Source organism: Silurus aristotelis, assembly GCF_946808225.1.
Source record: "Silurus aristotelis genome assembly, chromosome: 14".
Classification (NCBI taxonomy): Eukaryota; Metazoa; Chordata; class Actinopteri; order Siluriformes; family Siluridae; genus Silurus; species Silurus aristotelis.
In genome coordinates this window covers 25,066,012-25,085,953 of record NC_139587.1, presented here as the reverse complement: position 1 = coordinate 25,085,953, position 19,942 = coordinate 25,066,012, and the positions used below count along the sequence as shown (strand labels likewise).

The window sequence follows — 19,942 nt, the reverse complement described above, 5'->3', positions numbered from 1 at the left end:
TGTTGTTTTTTACGACCAAAAATTATTCTTTTTTTTTTTTATTTAAATAAAACTAAATATCCCGTGATCATACATGCGTTTAAAAAGGTGATATAAAATTTTAGGTGTAAAATAGATTCGAACTAAAATAATGGGAAGCGGTCGGTGGATCCATTCAGAGAAAATTAAACCAAAGCACAGAGTCACAAAATCATTATCCATCTAACCTACTTGACTCTTATAAACACACACTCAGGCTTATTGTGGGTCCATGAATGTGATGTGGAGTGCGCAGGGAAAAGCGTCCTATAGGCTGGAGGAAATGAATGAAGTGCTCCTCTCATCAGTCCCGAGCTCTGGCTCCTCCCTCTGCCTCCTCCGTTTGCCTCTATTTGACTCTTCTGGCCTCCAAAGAAAACAGACACACGAGTAAAGGAGCTACACCTCTCCTCCTCCTCCTCCTTCTCCTTAACCTCCTCCTTCCTCGTCCTAGCTTCCTCTCCCTCTTCACTCCATTCAGAGAATGACCTTGTAGAGACAATCCCATCGAGTCCCCTCGTTCTTCGTGCTGTCAGTTTCTTGGTCTGCAGTTTGACTTGAGAAGAAAAGTGTCACGCTCATGGAGGCGACGTTCACGCTGATGTCCATATCTCTCCGTTTCAGAACTCAGCCATGAAATTTTTCTGGGCTTGATTGCTTTTTTTTTTTGCGACTCAACGTTCGTCTCGGATTCTGAATTCAGACTTGTTCCTTGTCTTTTCATTTTGGAGCTGTTCTCCGAGGCGTGTGAGTCAGACGCCATGGGCTCAGACGTACGTGACCTCAACACGCTCTTGTCTCCAGTGCCAGCTTTGCCAGCGGGGAACGGGAACTGCCCTCTGCCGGTCAGCAGTGCCCCTCAGTGGGCACCTGTGCTGGATTTCCATACTGGTGCCCCATACAGCTCACTGGGCTCACACTCCTTCATCAAACAAGAACCCGCTTGGGGTTCCACAGACCCCCATGAGGACCCACACTGTGGTCTCAGTGCCTTCACCGTCCACTTCTCAGGACAGTTTACAGGTACCGGGGCGTGTCGGTACGGAGCATTCGGAGCGCCAGCACCTAATCAGAACCCCACCAGCCAGAGCCGGATGTTCAGTAACAGCCCATACCTGTCCAACTGCATGGACAGCCAGAATGGATCCAGGAACCAGGGTAAATAAATCGCTTTCTGTCACTCAGATATTCTCGCACAAACTGTGCTTTATGTCAATGCTCTGATTTGAGGTTTATATTCTGATCTTCTGTGGCTTTTCTAAATAACTGTCTATCATTTTATTCTCATTTAATATTACATACACACTTCTACAGTTGTAGAAATCTGGATTGAAAAATGATACATTATAAAAAATTAATTAGGTGCTCAGAAATTAAGAAACGAATCAACAAACAAAAAAATAAACGTAAAAGACACTTCGAGAAATCCAGGTTCCTCAGGCACTTAATCAGGTCGCTAATCAAAGAGGAACCTACAAACGTGCAATGTCTTGGACTTCATTTGACAGTAAAAACAAAGTTCAAAAGAGTTGATTTCCACAAAAAACAAGAAGATAAATAATCCTAAAATCGACAAATCAACACACACACAGTGTCAGGAACACACTCATTTCAGAGAGCGGCCTTCACTGGAGCTCTCAATGTGTTCTCCTTATTGGTGTTAATGTTTTAGGGTCGTAAACTCCACCCAGAGCACATTTATCAGTAATGTTTCACTGGATTCATCTGTGGGATGCCCTGATTTGCGTTAAAAGGAGAACTTTTAGGGAAAGGTCTTCATCAGGGATCAACATGGAAACAGTGAAAAAGTAATCCGAACGTTTGTTCCTCTTGTAGTACTTGTGTGAGATTCCAACATGTGGAGTAACAACAGGTTAAAATGTCGTTAATAAAAATCAGTAATTATACAATTAAAAAAATAGACAGTAAAGCAATAATCATATCTTTTCCCCCTGTTTTACTGATAAATACTTTTACACATGCACCGTCTCAATCTCTAAGAATTGTTCGAAACTATCATGTGTGTATTACTGAACTAAATATTCTCTTTAACTTCTATATTTACACAATAGACAACAGTGTGATTTAGGAATGACTTACTGCTTCTGCCTTTAACGCAGTAGCGACTTTTTAAATATTATAATGGTATTCATTTCTTTATTAATCAGGTTCATTTAAATATTCGTGATATAATTATCTTCATGAAGTTCACTTCAAATGTAACAATTCGGACAAATTTTTTTATTTGATAAATGACGGTGACTCAGTATTATTTCTTAAAAGGACTTTTGGCACGATTATTCTACACTGACGAGGCACGACTGAAAGGAAAACAAAGCATGTGGTTGCTGACAAATTGCTTTTTTATGCTGAACATGTCCTGCATTAGCATTTTCAAGCATATCACACTCACACACAAGCATCAGAGTCACTGACTGGGGAATTTCAATCGAAACCTATTTTTGCTATTTTATCTGCATGCGGACGTCGGTTTGGTCGCTATGAAATGCGGTGTTTGCCCCGAAAATGTCGCCACATACAGTGTAATAAGTGATTGTTATTACAACATAGTTATTTAGTAACTATGATCATGATCTAAAGTAGAAGGGCAAGGAGGCCTGTTCTATGTTACATTTAACTTAACAGCATTTGACAGACGTTCTCATCCAGTGCGACTTACAACTGAGCAGGACAGGGTTAAGGGAATTTCTCAAAGCAGTGGCAGCTTGGTGGTGGTGGGATTTAAACTTCTGATCCAACGTCCATTGCCTTTACCACTGAGCTACCACCTACCTATGTGATATGATGCATGACCCAGAGAACAGTGGAAGTTAACTTCTTAATTATATCATTGAGTACACCTGCCTGAAGATATTTTTTTCCCCTTGATTTGCCACCAGTCAGTAGATATGTATTACATGCCTATCTAGAATGCTGTACCTTAACAACTTAAACTGTAAAAAAAAATCTTGAAAAAATCTTGCATCCATTTTAATTTGAATAAAATGCATATTTAAAAAAAATATTTGGATACTTATTGAAATGAAATGAAAATCCTGACCCAAATTGTGTCATGTTTAGTCGAAATGATGCACCCTGAAAAAAAACTAAATAACGTTTCATTTTTAATTGAAAGAAAAACGTATTGCTTTGGTCATAGGGAGCATTGATCAAATTGTGGCCGTGCAGTAAGAAAACCATTTCCTCAAAAAAAAAGATGGTTCTTATTTTGCAATATTGAAATGTATGCATCATTCTTATATAGCACACTTTCAGTGTGAGCAAAAAAACAAACAAACAACAAAAAAAAAAAAAAAAATATATATATATATATGCATGTACATATTTATATGCATATGTGTAGATGTTAAAATTTTATTTATTTATTTTATTTAGATATATCTAATAAAACAGATAAAATGTGTACTGGATTAATTACTGCATTTAATTCTATTAAATAACATTGATATTACAATTAGAATGACACTTTTGAACCTTAATCCTACAAAAACAAATACATGTGTAAAGTATATATTTTTAATTGTTACTTAAAAAAAAAAAAAAAAAAAGATGTATAAAAAAAAGATTTTTACACACATTTTTCAGGAATTCTTCGGTAATATGCCACTATACAGAAATCATTTTACTCCAAGACTTTTTTCGAATTCATAATGTCTTATGTGAAATAACCACCATTGGAATTGATTTTATTATAAGATCTCTTTTAAAGATTAAAATAAAATATAAAACCCAGACCACCTTTTTATCTTCAACATGTTTTCTATATATCACATGAAACAGTATGAAATCTATTATCATAAAGACAAAGCAGGTAAAGATAAAGCATAAGGCGTAAAATAATTATTGGTGATATTTGCCATTCAGGGATTTTGAAATCACCCTGGAGTACGAAAATCGGAGTTCATGATGTTTGCTTTCTCATTTTCAAACTGCTCCACTGTTAACCTTCGATAACCCCATTGCACTGTAGTTACACATTTTGTAAAATCTTTCATTCGTAGCTGAGTATAGTGAGAGATGGGGATCGGTTGTTAAAATAAACAAGAATTATCCTTATAATTACCTCAAACTTACTGAAGTAATGTTCATGTTTTTAAGTCGTTTTTCTCTCTTTTCTTTACTCTGACCAGCCTTTATAGTTTCAGTGAACACAAAAAGTTGTCTGTTTTCGTTTGATCAATAATGTTTTCAATGGTTTTCAAATGAAATCAATTGAGAACATTCGTTTTTTATACATAATAGATTGATAGATAGGGGAATGAGATGGAGGATGTATATTTGGAATAATTAAATAATCAAATATATCAATTTAATAATATATTATATATAATCAAATATATATCAAATATAGCAACAGCAACATTTCTGTGTACACTGTTGCAACAGGCAGTTACTTATACAGGTAATATAGGAATGCTGCTGAAACTGCTAGCTTTGGTAATAACCACACAGACACACACACACACACACACACACACACACACACACACACACACACACACACACACACACACACACACACACACACACACAAACACCCCATGGCTCAGAGTGCTCCTCCCAGTCTCCGGGCCCATCAGCTAACCCGGTGGGGTGGAAGAGGAATGACCCTCTTTAATGAGTTTCTCTGTCGTACCGAGGTGAAAGTGGTTGTATGTAATTAATGTAAGCCGCATTAGGACGTCGTGATTTACGAGACCAATGATGACCCGGGGTCACCCGAGGCATGAGTCATACCCTAAACCCCGTGTCTGCTCTCGGACTGCATCATCCTGTGGAGCGTTTGTTTGCACTCACGGCTTGGTCTTTTCCCCTCCAACCCTGAGTCAGGAGGACCAAGGGTCAGTAGGGTACGAGAGGGTCATTACCTAACCATTAGCTGCCGAGAGGTTTCTTCAAGCAAATGTCTAAGTGTTGAAATGAAAAATAAAATCTACAATAAAAATACACTCAGAAATGATGATCAGCCTAAAACTTTTTTTTTTTTACGATTTTAGTTATGATATTTTCATATAAATGTAGATTAGCTTCTGTATATTTGTCCGAAAATGTCATTGTATGAAATGACTGCTAATCTACGGTATGTAGCATTATATATTCATTATTCATTATTCATTGAGCAACCAAATGATCTGAAAATGTGTATACACATTATAATTCACTAATTCACTGTCGTGCTGAATTTGAATACTTCCTTGCAAACTATTGCTTTTAGTAAAAAAAAAAATTCAAAGTCGATCCCTCATTTTTTCACTGCCTTAACGCGTGTCTCTCAACAGGTTACGGTGCCGTTTCCTTCGACGGAGCCACGAACTACGGACACACGCCGTCCCACCACGCCACTCAGTTCCCCAACCACCCCTTCAAACATGAAGACACCATCCCTCAGCAAAGCAATATGGGTAAAAAAAAAATCATCACTCATTACAACTCAGTCTCGCTCCTTATGAGCTCTGTACAAATCGCTAAGCTCTGGCACGTACTCGCCGAGCGCCTGAGTGTTTTTCCTTTTGCTTCAGAAGTCAAAGAGCAAAATTCTGTCCAAATCAATCCAAGGTCAAGTTGCACTCTTCCCCTGCCAGTAAATCAGCTCGCTTTTTTTTTCTCGCACAGCGTTGAGTTAAAGCGTATGTAAATACTTTAAGTAACGTCGTATCAGCCCGTTTCAGGGTTGTAAAGCCTGCCGCAGACCACCGAGCGGATATCTCGCCAGAACAGCGACGCGAGAGACCCTTTTTCGTCGAGTTTAGAACGGCGAGATCCGTTTGCCGTTTGGGACGTGGCCGAGCAAGGGCACCGATTCCTCATTTGCACTTTGAAAGAGCAGGCAAGAGGTCAACCCGCTTTACGGCTTCAAAGAGAGCGAGACCGCTGTTTTCATAAGTGCAGAGTGTACTCGGCTGCATCTCCCTAAATCCTCCCTGAGCTCGGATTCCCTCTCTGAGACCGACCTCACCACACACACACACACACACACACACACACACACACACACACACACACACACACACACACACACACACACACATACACGCCTGTCCATGCGTTTTATTAGAACAGCAACGTTATTATACTTGAAGCATGCAGCCGAGAGCTTTCATTATATCTTTTCCACGAGCCTTAACGCATACAAAGTGTCCACATAGGAATCGTCCTCATTAGTTAGAGGGATGAAAGGGAAAAAAAGAGGCTTGACTTTCTAAATTAAGCATGTGTTCCTGGAGTGAGAGCCTCGAAGGCTTGAGCGAGGGAGAGGCCTAGAAAATCTGACATTGTTTTAAGCTGTTAAGATGAAAATCCCCGAAGCGAATTGGTCTATTGGCTGAACCGTATTATTTGTTGGAAAGTTGTTCCACAGGCTCGAGTTCAAGCCTATTCGTTTTGAGCGTGATGAATGTCTGTGCATGGGGGAAGACACACTGAGCGTTACGAATGCGGTTTCCCTATTGCTAACGGCTCGCTGTCTTGTGTTATAAGGTGAGCAGCAGTATCCCGTCCCTCCCCCTGTTTACGGCTGCCACACACCTTCCGAGAGCTGTACAGGAAGTCAAGCGCTGCTCCTCAGAAACCCCTACAACAGGTACGATCCTAACAAAGAACTTCTCCTGCTGTCTTTACTCATGCCTAGTAAATGTTTATTGGTGTCTAGAGTGTTGTTTCTTTTTACAAAGAAACCATTTACAGTATGGGAAAAAATAACATTAAAAACATACATCATAGCCACTGGATTGGATTAAAACAGGATTTTTTTTTTTTATTGTTTAAAACTTCCTGGACCATGTGCTTTCAACAGGTCACAACCAAAGTACACACAACCTAGTGTCATAAATGTACTCCCACCAAAAAACTATCCAGAAGCTTGTGAGAAAGCTCGGTGATATACACATACCCCAAGCATACCATTAACTGCAAGAAAATTCACAGTCCCGTCTCAAGGATGCATGAAATGGACGATATGCATGATGTTATATCATTTATTAGGTTTTGTTATGCAACCAGTGAAGACAGGAAATTGAAAAATTCACCTCTGGTCATCTGTAAATAGTACAGGATGTAAAACAAACAGGTTGCAATCAGCGGCTTTGTTTCATCCCCTAAAGGTCAGGCTAACACCGAGCATGCCCAGTGCATAGAGGAAGGACGAAGAGATGTAACGTCGAGCAATTAAGGTTTTATTTTAGAAAGGAATGTATATACAGATTGATATCAGGGCTGGAAGGAAAATGCTTGTTTCTGATTGGTTGCTCGATGTCAGCTATTTATTATATTATATGGTATTTGATTATTAATTAAAAGTAGCTCAAATATTAAATCAGGTTTGTGCAACCGTGCTGGAATGTAATAATGACAACGAGCATAAATAACCGTTTAAATAAAAACTAGGCGCTTATTTTCATGCATTCTAATCGCATTTCCTTTCACGCTGCCAAAAGTAAATATGGAAAACAAACGACTTGGATTTATGAAGCAAGTTTGTTATTTGTAGTTCGCTATTCTCATGTTGGATGTGGGTAAGAAAAGCATGGACAACCCCTTTCTTTACTTTGGCGTAAGTGAAAGGTGCAAAGTGCATAAGCGTTTTAATATTATAAACTCTGATGTTCATTTGGAGGAGAAAACACGGCATAGCCTTTACAAGGATGAGCCGAATTCGAGTTTTGAACTCGTAACTCTTCATGCAGTTGTGTAGTAAATGCCTTGCTGATCTACTGCCTGACAGAATTCAGTTCTCATCCTAGTCCACTCGGTTACATGGGAAAAATGGTTCATGTTTTACTGATTCAATAGATTCTACAATATGTGCTGTTTAAAACACTTAATATACATCTATGAAATGGACCTCTATGAGAACGTCAGCTCTCGGTCAAACCCGGTTCTGAAAACAAGCACCTCGAGCACTAAAACGGCAACATGTGCAATTTTGATTGATGGCACTTTACTACAACAAGGCTGGGTTTCCGTCCTACAGGCAGCAGCTCCAACTCACAAGAGGTCAGGTGCTGAATAGCGGAATGTACCAGGCCAAGATAAACTGTCCTTTCCAACACTGGCTTTCACTTTTCTAACCAGGCCCGAATTCCTTCCCTCTGATAACCGTTCTCCGAGGAGTTCCCTGCACGGCCTGAGACGCCCGCTGCGCTTACTAGCAGCGCGTAAAAAAAAAAAACAGAGCTGCCGGAATTCCTGAAATGCTTCTGCGACGTTGTTTTGAATCTCCGAGGGAACATAACGATTCCAAACAGCGGAACCAGGTCGATAGGCGAGCTTCCACTCTGCTCTGGCTTCGTGTTCCAGTTCCCGCTCGGCATGTTGTAATAAACAGACTCCTATCTGCTGGAGTTAAAGGGGAACTGGGAATCCTCAAATCAAAATGCTATGTAGCTTCTTTTTTTTTTTTTTTATACTGATCGTATGCCTGGTACCAACAGCTCTCTATTTATACAGCCTGAGCTGCTGTTTTAAGTCGTTTTAAGGTGGTTGGAATAAAAACACATGGAGTTATCAAAACCAGAGCCAAAGATGGGTCATTGTTGCTTTGTAAAGCACAAGGAAATCATGGAATGTGTAAACTGAACAGGAATGAACTCCCACCCCTTCATACTGCAGGGATTTCTGCACGATAAGGGACATCAAGAGTCTTGCAGTTAGGTATTTTGCTCTGCTCTGAAAGCACTGGTTTTTATTACAATGTTATCCATTAAAACCTGATTTGTATCCACTAGTCATGACATATTGCTAGCGTTATATATGCTAAAGCAGTTCAGGCTGCATTCCAATAATGACGCCAAAGCTGCAGTTCCACTGTACCAGGTACCACCACTCACCACAGAACACTCTTTTCAATGCCGTGATGTCAGGGCAGCTGAAGATAAATCCAGACTATGTGTTTGGTTAAGCACCTGGCAGAGTAACTAATGGTCCTCCAGTTGACTTTTCAATAAAGTATGGCAACTTCTTGCTCAGGAGAAATGGTCTCATTTGATTAAGTGATTATCCTGCTGGTCTGGATGACCCCCTTCTTTGTGTGTGTGTATCTGAGAGATTCATTAGCCGTTACCCAGGATGCCCCTTTTTCAAACCCGTTTTTCTTTCGCCAAAGTTGAAATGTTTTTTTTTGCCGTACAGTGTAATACAGGGCTTTTCTCCTTCCACAGTAAAATAAAACGAAAAAAAAAAAAAACAGAAAGCAAAATTTATTTGGTCAAACACATTTACTGAAATGCTCACTTATTTGAACCCCAGCAGTGACAATTTATACCAAATGGCATCCCAGTTGGAGTGCATGGCATGGAACCCTGTCAACCCGCTGGCATCCAGCATCAAGAGGTATGTAAAAGCGAGCTGGTAACACAGAAGGAGTTCATTTCGCATGTGGATTAGTGCTTTTTTTTTTCCACGAGTCCACGTTAGAACACAAAATCGTGGCCAGGTTGTGCCAATGCACTTACAGTTACGCCATGTGGCAGACACCCCTTATCCAGAGTGACTTATAGTTACCTCAGTTTCACATCATTGAGGCTTAAGGAGCCAACAGTGGTTGTTTAGTGGTGGTGGGATTTAAACTCATGTCCTTTCGATCAGACGTTCATTTCACCAAACCGTATATAAACCGCGCTGGTGCTAAACCATAAATTTGAATCAGATATAGATGCTTGTGGTAATGCATATTTTATAACAGGCAAAAAAATTGCAACAAAATTTTAATATTCTTCGTTATGCTATGAAGTATTAAAGACAAAAATGGATATGTTAAATGGAATATTTGTTTGAGTTATGTAAAGGATATCAATAGTACATAAAATCCCCCATCAACTATGCAACCAAAACTTATATGATGTTAAAAATTGTTAAAATTTAATTTAAATTATGTTAAAATTGCATTGCAAAAATTGCAAAACATTGTGGGATTATTTTTCTTTAACAGTTTTTCCCAAAGCAAATTTTGCCAGAGATTACATCCATATAGTAACTTTTAATGTTTTGGAATGTTAATGAAAAAAGTTAGGTCCTATTTTTTCTTACATTACAGCAGTTCCCTCATCAGGCTTTTTTTTTTTTCTTGATGCCAAACCAAAAAGAGTTTGGTCTTGTATACTTATAGTTAGTGTTACAGCCCTGAGGGGTGGTAGCTCAGTGGTCAAAATGTTGAACTTTTGATTGTTGAAGGTTGTGAGTTCCAATCCCAGCACCACCATTCTCCCGCTGCTGGTCTTCTTTTTGCTCCAATTATACAAATACAATTGTAAGTCGCTCTGGATAAAAGCATCTGCCAAATGCCATAAATGTAAATACTATTACTGGAGACTTCTTTCAGAAATGTAAAAAAAAAAAATCCATAGCAACAATTATAAATTTTCAGCGTATCAAAACGAGCACCTTGATATAAAGCCGTAATCTGCAGCCAGGACTACTGTCTGAGCTGCTGTTATAGAAAGAGTCAAGCCTGAAAATATGATAAAATGACATCAATATGTCTAATGTTTCGAACAGACCATTCAAAATTGGAATATTATATAATTTTGTAAAATAAATAAAAAATCCTTGCATCTGCCTGCCCCATTCTTTCAAAATTCTGTGGTTCGTGTGTGCGTACTCTGTTTTGTCTGGACGGAGAGTGATATCCGGCCATATATTTCCCTCGTGACACTGCAGCCTTGAGCCGGCCGAGAGCCGGCCCATAGGGAGGAAGAGGAGCGCACTGGGGGAGTAGTGGAAGTGCATCACTGCACAATGGGACGGCTGATCCTCCTGTGGGATGCCGCCGAGTATCCACAACCCCCATCCTTCCAGGAGTTAAAAAAAAAATAAAAAAATATCAGACGCCCCAGTGTGTCCCCAGGGGATGGATACACGAGTGCTGTTGGTGCTGTTCTATCCAAAGATGATCTCAGCCTGTATCCATCCAACCGGCTGATCTGTTCATCCCTGAAAAAGCTTCACCTAGACATAGACATACAAGCAGGGGCTCTGCTCGCGGCCCGGAGCCTGTGAACGAATGAACTGTGAGAAGATTTATCACAGGATGCTGTTTTGCAGTGTCCTTTAGTCTGGCTGGCTTTGCATACGGACAGACAAAGAGAGCTTTATAGTCACTGTTTCACCCTTACTTAGTCAGGATACGGACGTCTTTTAATAACTTTGGCTTGTGCTGAAAAAAAAAAAAGGAAGAAAAATGTGCTCATTTCACAAAGTGATTTTTCAGTATCTACTCCTATGTTATCTCAAGATAGTGATAGTAAACGCTTGTTCCGGCTGTAACACAAGGCACAGGTTTATATTACTTTGCTCATATGTTATCATTTCTATAACAGCAGCTTACACACAATAATATGTCAGGCTGCACATAAAAGGGATTAAAAACATTTAGAAATGTCAATATGATAAGGCTGATTTTTTTCTGAGGAGATGTTTAACATTTATGGAAGGAGTCTCCAGTCCCCAGAGCTTTGTAACAGTCAAAAGGTAAATCTAAGAATCTTACCAGGATGAAGGACTTTGTGCTTCAAAGGCAGCATTAGTCGAACGCTGGAGAGGAAAGATGTATTTATAGCTGCTATAATAAACTAATATGTTTTCATAGAATCTGCATAGTTACTGCTACTATAAATAGATTAATATAAATGACATATATAAATGTAAATTGTGCTAGTGTTGGTAAATTGCTGTAGTTTAAAAGGAATAAACATCGTCTGTAGCAGGATGCCCAGACGTGTTTTAAATAAAAATAGAATATAAAAATAATATAATATAATTTAATATAATTATTTAATATAAAAAAGAATAAAGCAATTTGGTCAAAATGCAACGAAATGAAAGAAATATAATATAATAATAATATAATTAAAATATAATAATAATAATAATAATAATAATAATAATAATAATAATAATAATAATAAAAAAATATGAAAAAATATGAAAAGGTTTTGAGTGAATGAAGCTGCATTCAGACGCATTCGCCGGTTCAAAATGATTTGTTTTTAAACGCCATACTTACATACATCCGAGTTTGTTGTAGAGCACACACAACTGTCCACAAGAAATATGACTAATGTGGTGCAGTAAAAACAGCTGGATGAATAAATGTAGTTGAGAAAGAGAGTAATATGTTGAACATGAACATGAATAATGAACATGGCTACCAGTAAGTACACATGCGAAGTACAGACGTTAGTTGTGTGCTTGCTAATCTACATTAAGACAAAGTAAATACTTTAGTATTTGGTCATAGGATGCGGTTTGAGACCTATAAATCCTGCGTTGGGAAACGTCTGGGATGAAACAGAGAAAACTTGTGCAAATCCAGGGTCAGAGAAAAGGCCAGTGTACTTCAGTTCAGGTATAAATTCAGGAGAGAGCAAGAGGCCCTGCGTTCCCCATCCGTCTGCCTAACGGGCCCTACTTCGGATTGTTGAGGTGAATATATTGCACTTCAGAGCAGAGAGCAATTTGCCCCGATGTCAAGATAAGTTATAGAGATGAGCCTCCGTGTTTTATAGTCAGTCTTGCCCTATATATGTCACCTAAACCTCACACAGTAAAGCACAAGAAGTAAGAACGCATGCAATACACATGAAGGGAGGGGATAAAAACGAGGTGCGCAGAAAAGGCAGGTGACAGTCGTCGTTTTGTTTTATTATGTGGTGACTGGTGACATGTTGGTGTTTCACTTTTCAGCACATTCTTTACATGCAATAAATCCACACAATGTATCAGCTGCTGATAAAGAACTGGAGGTCAGACTGTGTTCATAACCACAGCAAAAAAAAGAAAAAAGAATGTACATCTGCTGACCACCGGCATCATTCAGACAGCAAAATATTTCATAATAATCTTTTTTTATTATCATTTAAAGCTACAGTTTATTTACTGAACCTCAGATTATCATTAGTATCATGCAAGTAGGCAAAAATTATTTATAGAGCACGTTCAAAACAACATCTGCTGATCATTGTGCTGTAAAAAAAAAATAAAAAATAAATAAATAAATAAATAAATATATATATATATATATATATATATATATATATATATATATATATATATATATATATATATATATATATATATGGATTTAGGTAACTTGATGGGGTTAAAAACACAGTATGACTTGAATCAATAAACATGAACAATACTTCTCCAAACCCCTATAATGGTACAAATGGCAGCCATTTTTAAAAAAAAAAAATTTATTTGAATATATTTTAATCATTCATTTATTCATTTATTAACAGGCATCATTACACACTCTGTATAGGATTATGTGTCTCGATACAATATAAAGCATGCATACAAATATTTGGACACATTTTTAGAAGACATCAACAAACGTCTCAGCTAGGTATATATATGTGTTAAAATAATATTTGTGATTTTTGTCCTTAATAAAATGAATTTTTTAGGAATTTTAAATCTCTCACGAGAAAAATATTGTGTGTCTCCTCCTCCCACAGTCATACACCGGGTTATGAGAACGACCCGAGCACACCCATGGTGTACAGCTGCAGCACCCAGTACCGAATACACACCCATGGAGTCTTCCGAGGAATTCAGGTCAGTACACAGACAAGACAGAGTCCAAATAATGCACAGTGCAGTCTGGATCATACCATTACAGACACCAGCAACTGATGGCACAGTTGTTTACAAGGCAAAATCAGTATATTGTTAAGTCGTTATAACATACACTTTATAAATATAATAAATCTATATAATTATATAATATCCAAAAAGTATATGGGTGTGTGGCATTGTAGTGGCATAGTTTTCCTGCATTTGCTAATACAAGGCCAAGGGCAGGGCAATGCACACACACACACACACACACACACACACACACACACACACACACACACACACACACACACACACAGTGTACACACTCCTGCACTAACATAACCACGCTGCGAAAGCGCACGCTTAAAAAGGCGACGAGTGATAAAGAAGCCCCGAATGAACGAGTAAGTGAAACGAACAGCAAATAAATAACAATAAGGCCCCAAAGAATGGCTCTGACTCAATGAAAGGGTCGTGTGAGAGGAAACAGGAGCCTGCCAGAACATTTAAGACACTTAAAAGGCATTTTTTGGATGAGAGAACAGGGGAAAAAAAGAAAACCAAACAACAAAAAAAAAAAAAATCTCCATTAGAAACTAAGCTACAGTTTCCATTTGCAACCACATGCTAATAAATCATTAGGTCTTAATTAATGTCTGTCAGCGGTCTTTAAGCAGTGCTTGCAGATATTCTCCAGAGCTAGCTCCTCATTCAGAAGATTGTTTAAAAAAGCAAAAAAAAAAAATCCCTGAGTGTTTTAAAAAGCGTTAAGCATGAAGTTTAAAGCATATATTTTCTGTAACAAAGATTCATCACACCCCGGTCATGCACACGAAGCAATAATTATAATGAATCTTAATGAGTAGTGTATATAAAACAGCCTGTATAAGCATGTACTTGACCGACCTTAGTATACACACTATAAAAAAAAACTAGCACACTAGCACAATAGTCATGTTGGTCACCTAGTGACATACAGCGGCACATTATCATTCCCAGGGGTTCAATCTATAAGTCTGGCAGTGCAGCCTTAAACACTTTAGTAATTTACTTATCAATAGCATTTACTACACATTCATTACCACGGCAGCGTATAGAAAAAAAAACGCCATTATGCTAAGCGCTAGCTAATTAAGAGCAGATGGGCCCTAACGTTTTGCAAATGAGGGCTGGGGGAGAGCGGCCATGGGATAAGGTCGGGCTAACATCCGTGACTAACAGCTCCCATTTGGCGGCTAAATCGGTGGGCAAGGGTGAATCCCTGTGATAATTTCACAGCTAATTTTGCAATAATGAGCTCTTGGTGAGTGAACAATTTTTTGTTAAGAAACACAACAGCGATGCGATCGCGTCTTTTATGGCGCTATCGCTAGCCTGAGACCTGAAGCGCAGCAGGAATTGACCACTTTTACCACAGCAAGGAGTGTCTTACAATTAAACCTCAAAACTGTTCTTGTCCGTGTGAATCTTTCGCTGTAGGACGTCAGAAGAGTCCCGGGCATTGCTCCAGCCATCGTACGCTCCGAGACCAACGAGAAGCGGCCGTTCATGTGCGCCTACCCGGGATGCAACAAGCGCTACTTCAAACTCTCTCACCTACAGATGCACAGTCGCAAACATACAGGTACAGAAATGTTTCTTCAAATCAGAGGTTCTAAAATACTTTTTTTATTAAAAAGCTTACAAGTTTGATATATCGAAATCCTTTAAATATATCAAAACACATTTATTGCAGCCAGTGTTTTTTCATTTCTGAAATTCCCCCCGTTTTTTTTATTAAACTTGTCATTAGATTGCAGTTGACGTCAATGCTAATAGTGGGTGGTAAATTGCACAACAAAAACGAAAATTCCCGACCCCTGCGGATCGTCAGACTCCATTCTGAGAAGCATGACTCTAGATAAGACTCATTAGCGCGGAAACTACGTATTGTGTATCTCCAGTACGCGTATTTCCTGTACTGCACAATTTGGTGTTTTCCCCACTCATCTATTCCAACTCCCAGCCTGAGTCAGATAATAAAGACCAATGTAAAACTGATAAACAACAGTTTAAGAAACAGAGGCCCAATTCTGACCATCGATCACAGATCCAGGAAGAATGGTAGCAACAAGACCAACACTACACACTTGACACACATGATGCACTCGGTGATTTTATACTACATTGTAGTTAAATTCTCGATTCTGATTGGTCAGAAGGTGATTCATTTTCTATAATAAGATTCTAACATCAACACTTTCAAAAGAAAACAATAAATAAATGAGACCATTGATTATGGTTTCACAACATTATATAGCACCGTGGTCAAAACTTTGTGGACACCTGACCAAGTTCTTTGAACATTCCTTGAACATTCCAGATTCAGCGCCCCAATCAAATATCAGGAATAAAATACAATACCGTATAATAAAAATAATCATCAAAATTTCGGGTTGTAAGCGTATCTCTGCTTTGTTTCAGCACCTCGCTGATGCCTTCTAATTACAGCTCCCTCCTAAGTGTTTAATTCTTTACCTCAAATGAAACAAAGTCACTGTGACGGTCATCGTGATCGCTCCAGTTGTTGCAATGAAGCAATGAATGATGATACTTGGTGATAAATAAATCGTATAATTCCTGTTTGGCTCTCTTCTAGGTATTTGAAAGTAAATAAAAAAATGTGTTGCAGGTGAAAAGCCGTACCAGTGTGATTTCACAGACTGCGGGCGGAGATTTTCCCGGTCAGACCAGCTGAAGAGACATCAGAGGAGACACACAGGTTCGCTTCATCTATCATCATTTCTTCTGTCCTGTCTTTCCTTTTTCTTTCAGCTTTCAAATTTTTTTTTCTTTTTTTTTTTACACTAGATGTAAGACGCTAACCAGGCTATTTTCTGTGCTTTAAGAGACAGATTAAGAATCATAGATAAGCAGCTTTTTTTTTTTTTACAATTTTTTTACTATGACTCATTCCTTATGGCACTTGTGTATATTATATGTAAGCCATTAAAGCTAATACAAATGACCCTTTGCTAGCAGAAGTACATCGTTGCTGAATAATACGATGTAACACGGTGATATAATGCAGTCGGTTGTCTGCATGAATGTTTAGAAATGTGTCATAACGTGTGAGAAAGTCTGTGAGAAAGTGTCCGAGCTGAAGATGGCGACGTTTTCCTGATTCACTGCCTGCCGCAGATGTATTGCTACTAGCCGGACGTACTCTCACATCATCTATCCAGTGTTCGAGAGATGTAACTTTGCTCTCTTAGTCCTCGTCCTCTTAGAAGGGATTCCCTCCTGGCCTCTACTGTAGCCTGTACTCTTTCTCTCTTTGTGTGGTTGTGTGTGTGTGTGTGTGTGTGTGTGTGTGTGTCTGTGTATATATATGTGTGTGTGTGTGTGTGCATGTAGGCGTTAAACCTTTCCAGTGTGAGACATGTCAGAGAAAGTTCTCACGGTCAGACCACCTTAAGACCCACACCCGGACTCATACAGGTAAAACAAGTGCGTAAAACTTTTATTTTTTCACATTTTTACTCTCTTTTTCGACTGTTATCTAAGAGGTCATATCCGGTTTGTTATTATATTAGCAAATCTATTTTTATTTTTTTTTAGAAATCATGACCTCCTTAAAGTCACCCTTAACATGATAAAATCTGATTTAAAAATCCCCCCAAAAATAAGGTGTTTCAGCCCAATTTTAAACTAAAAAACGCATGTTTTATGACATCATAAAATTCAAGAGCCAACCAACTTCTAGTATGCAAATGCAAAACACTGATCTCCCCATGGAAGTGGTGGATATGTACGGTTAAAACTGTACATAACTGAAATTTGACTTTTTTTTTTGGAAATTTGATTTGTAGATCAGTTTTGATTAATGACTTTTTTGACTTTCATAACAAAGCAATTATTCAGGAGGTGCTAGCTCAATGTTAAGACTTTTGATTAAAAGCTTTTGAGTTAATATCCCGCCAAAGCTGCCACTGCTGGGCCCTTACGCTAGGCCCTTAACCCTCATGTGTATAAGTAAAATAACTTATTCGCTCTGGATAATGGCTTCCGCCAAATGCCGTATATGTACATTTATGATACTAAAAAAAGTTGCCAATTATGTGCAAAAAGAAAATGTTTTGGGGTGACTTTAAGATTTTCTTTAGCAAACCATCTTCCTTGATCTCTGATCTAAGCTCTTTCTCCGATCTAAAGTGCTCTTCTCTCTTCCTGCAGGTGAGAAGCCTTTCAATTGCAGGTGGCCAAACTGCCAGAAGAAGTTTGCCCGATCTGATGAGTTAGTTCGGCACCACAACATGCACCAGAGGAACCTGACCAAACTTCAGCTTGCCATCTAAAGACCCTGCTGTCACAAAGCTGCTTCTGCTGTCAGATATATCCCACTTCTGCAGGTCTCGGCTCTGCACATTTAACTCTAAAAAACACTCACGAAGGCCCTGGTATTTAGTTGATAAGTAAAAAAAAAAGATGAATTAAGCTCTGGTGGTGTTTGCAGCCTGCAATATCTCTATGGCTGAAGATTGAATTTTGTGCTGGTCTAGGATTTACTTCACCTGCCCATAAGTGTTATATAAAAAATAAATTGTAACCTGTGTTGTATGATGAGACACATAATACGACAATTAAGCTCTGAAGAACAACAAGGAAATGGCAGGTGAGTATAATACCAGATAATGACTCAGGCTATGGAATAGCTAGCTGGCCTTTAGAGGTTAAAAATGCACAAAAAGCAAAATCAACTGAAATATATATATATATAAAAATTCCCAGATGAGTCAATAAAAGGTTTAAAAAAAAGAAAAAGAAATATGCCTGAGTCAGCATTTTACTGCAAACAGAACTTCTATTGGATTTCACCATGATGACAAATGTGGAAAAAAACAGGGGTGGACAAATCATAAATCTGTCAGCTTAGTCTGTTCAATTCGTGTTTTTATTGCAAAAAAAAAAAAAGAAAAAGAAAAAAACCCTGACTAGTAATAACATTATGTAATAACAAACTCTTTGGTTGGTTGTATTTGTTATGTGAAAGCTACTTAAATTCAGTACTTTCGACAAGTTTAAATACACAAAATCTAATTTTCTTTAGCAAAAGTCATTGATGAGGTTTTTTTTCTTTCTTTGCATTTTTAAACAGCGTAAAAGAACAAGATAAGAAACTAATAAGCGGTATAATAAACGGTTTGTCCATTCCCTTGTCATCATTACAACTTGCCAACTATCTCAAAATTGTAACCTTTAAAGTTCTACGTAGCATAACACCAGGGCGTTTCAGGCATTGCGAAATTAAAATGCTAAATTATTGCTAAAACCAGGTGTATGATAATCGTATTGATTTGGGCAGCGGACGTTAGTCTTAGACACGACAGCGTGACACTACGGGCAGTTCAAGTAGCAGCAATGAAAGCCTTTTTACCCCGATCATGCCCTTGCTAGTGCCGTCGAGATGTATACCAATAAGTGCACGTTATATTTACTATACTAGCTCCTAGGACCTTTTAGTTTAATTTATTACTTTCTCTTGTAAATTAAGATCTCTCTCTTTCCCTTTCTCTCTCTGTCTGTCTCTTTCTTTTAATAAACCGAGCATTCATTTTCTCCCATGTATCCAGAATCCCACTTCATTATATCACAATTCCGATATTTGTATTCATGGACCAATCATTAAAGTATAACCTCTGTAGCTTTTGGACGTCTGCAGTGTAAATAGTGCTTCTCTCTGTAACCATTAGGAGTTAAATTATCAGTAGGTCACACTGGCTATGTGACTCTGGTTTGTGGTCAAGTTGTAAATATTACTGTCTATCCACAGCTGGAACAAGAAATAGAAGACTTTTTTTTTTTTTTTTGTGGAAAATGTGACTCACGTTCGCAAAAAAAGAGAGGAAATGTGAAAACTACTCGGATGGAATTTTTGTTCTTGAACTGTTTTATCTGTATCATATGAATATATGCAGTATGTTAGTGATAACCCTTTTTTTTATAATTAAATTGTTGATGCCGGTAAAAAAAAAACGTGTGTGTGTGTGTGTGTGTGTGTGTGTGTGTGTGTGTGTGTGTGTGTGTGTGTGTTTGATTACCTCAGCCAAAAAGAAATCTGTAACTGGTTGAAAATTCTTGAATCTGTATCTAGCTAGTCTAGCTAATTTTATATTCTAGCATCTGACCATGTTCCTGTCGTGTTTTTTCAAGTCTAAAAAAAAAAAAAAAAAACGAATCCAGGAAAAATCCCAAACATTAAAGTATAAGATGGATCTGGGTTTCTTTTCGGACCTCAAGGAATATAATCAGATTCAGAATCAGAATCAGAAATCGCTTTATTATCAAGTATGTTTACACTCACAAT

At 38.2% G+C, this 19,942-nt stretch overlaps 1 protein-coding gene across 4 annotated transcripts; it reads left to right on the top strand.

Annotated features, from left to right (window-relative positions):
• The first annotated feature begins 381 nt into the window (after positions 1–381).
• Positions 382–19,611, top strand: wt1a (WT1 transcription factor a). 4 transcript variants are annotated; one of them, XM_083561106.1, is made up of 9 exons: positions 382–1,176; positions 5,319–5,441; positions 6,517–6,619; positions 9,283–9,366; positions 13,494–13,593; positions 15,076–15,220; positions 16,268–16,357; positions 16,993–17,076; positions 17,812–19,611. In XM_083561106.1, exons 1-9 carry the CDS (start codon positions 780–782, stop codon positions 17,931–17,933), a joined length of 1,248 nt encoding a protein of 415 aa, XP_083417232.1. In that variant the 5' UTR covers positions 382–779; the 3' UTR covers positions 17,934–19,611. The 4 variants fall into 4 exon arrangements, with proteins under 4 accessions (XP_083417232.1, XP_083417234.1, XP_083417231.1 ...); XM_083561105.1 differs by having other exon boundaries at positions 383–1,176; positions 16,993–17,085; positions 17,812–18,345; XM_083561108.1 differs by lacking the exon at positions 9,283–9,366.
• The last annotated feature ends 331 nt before the right edge of the window (positions 19,612–19,942 follow it).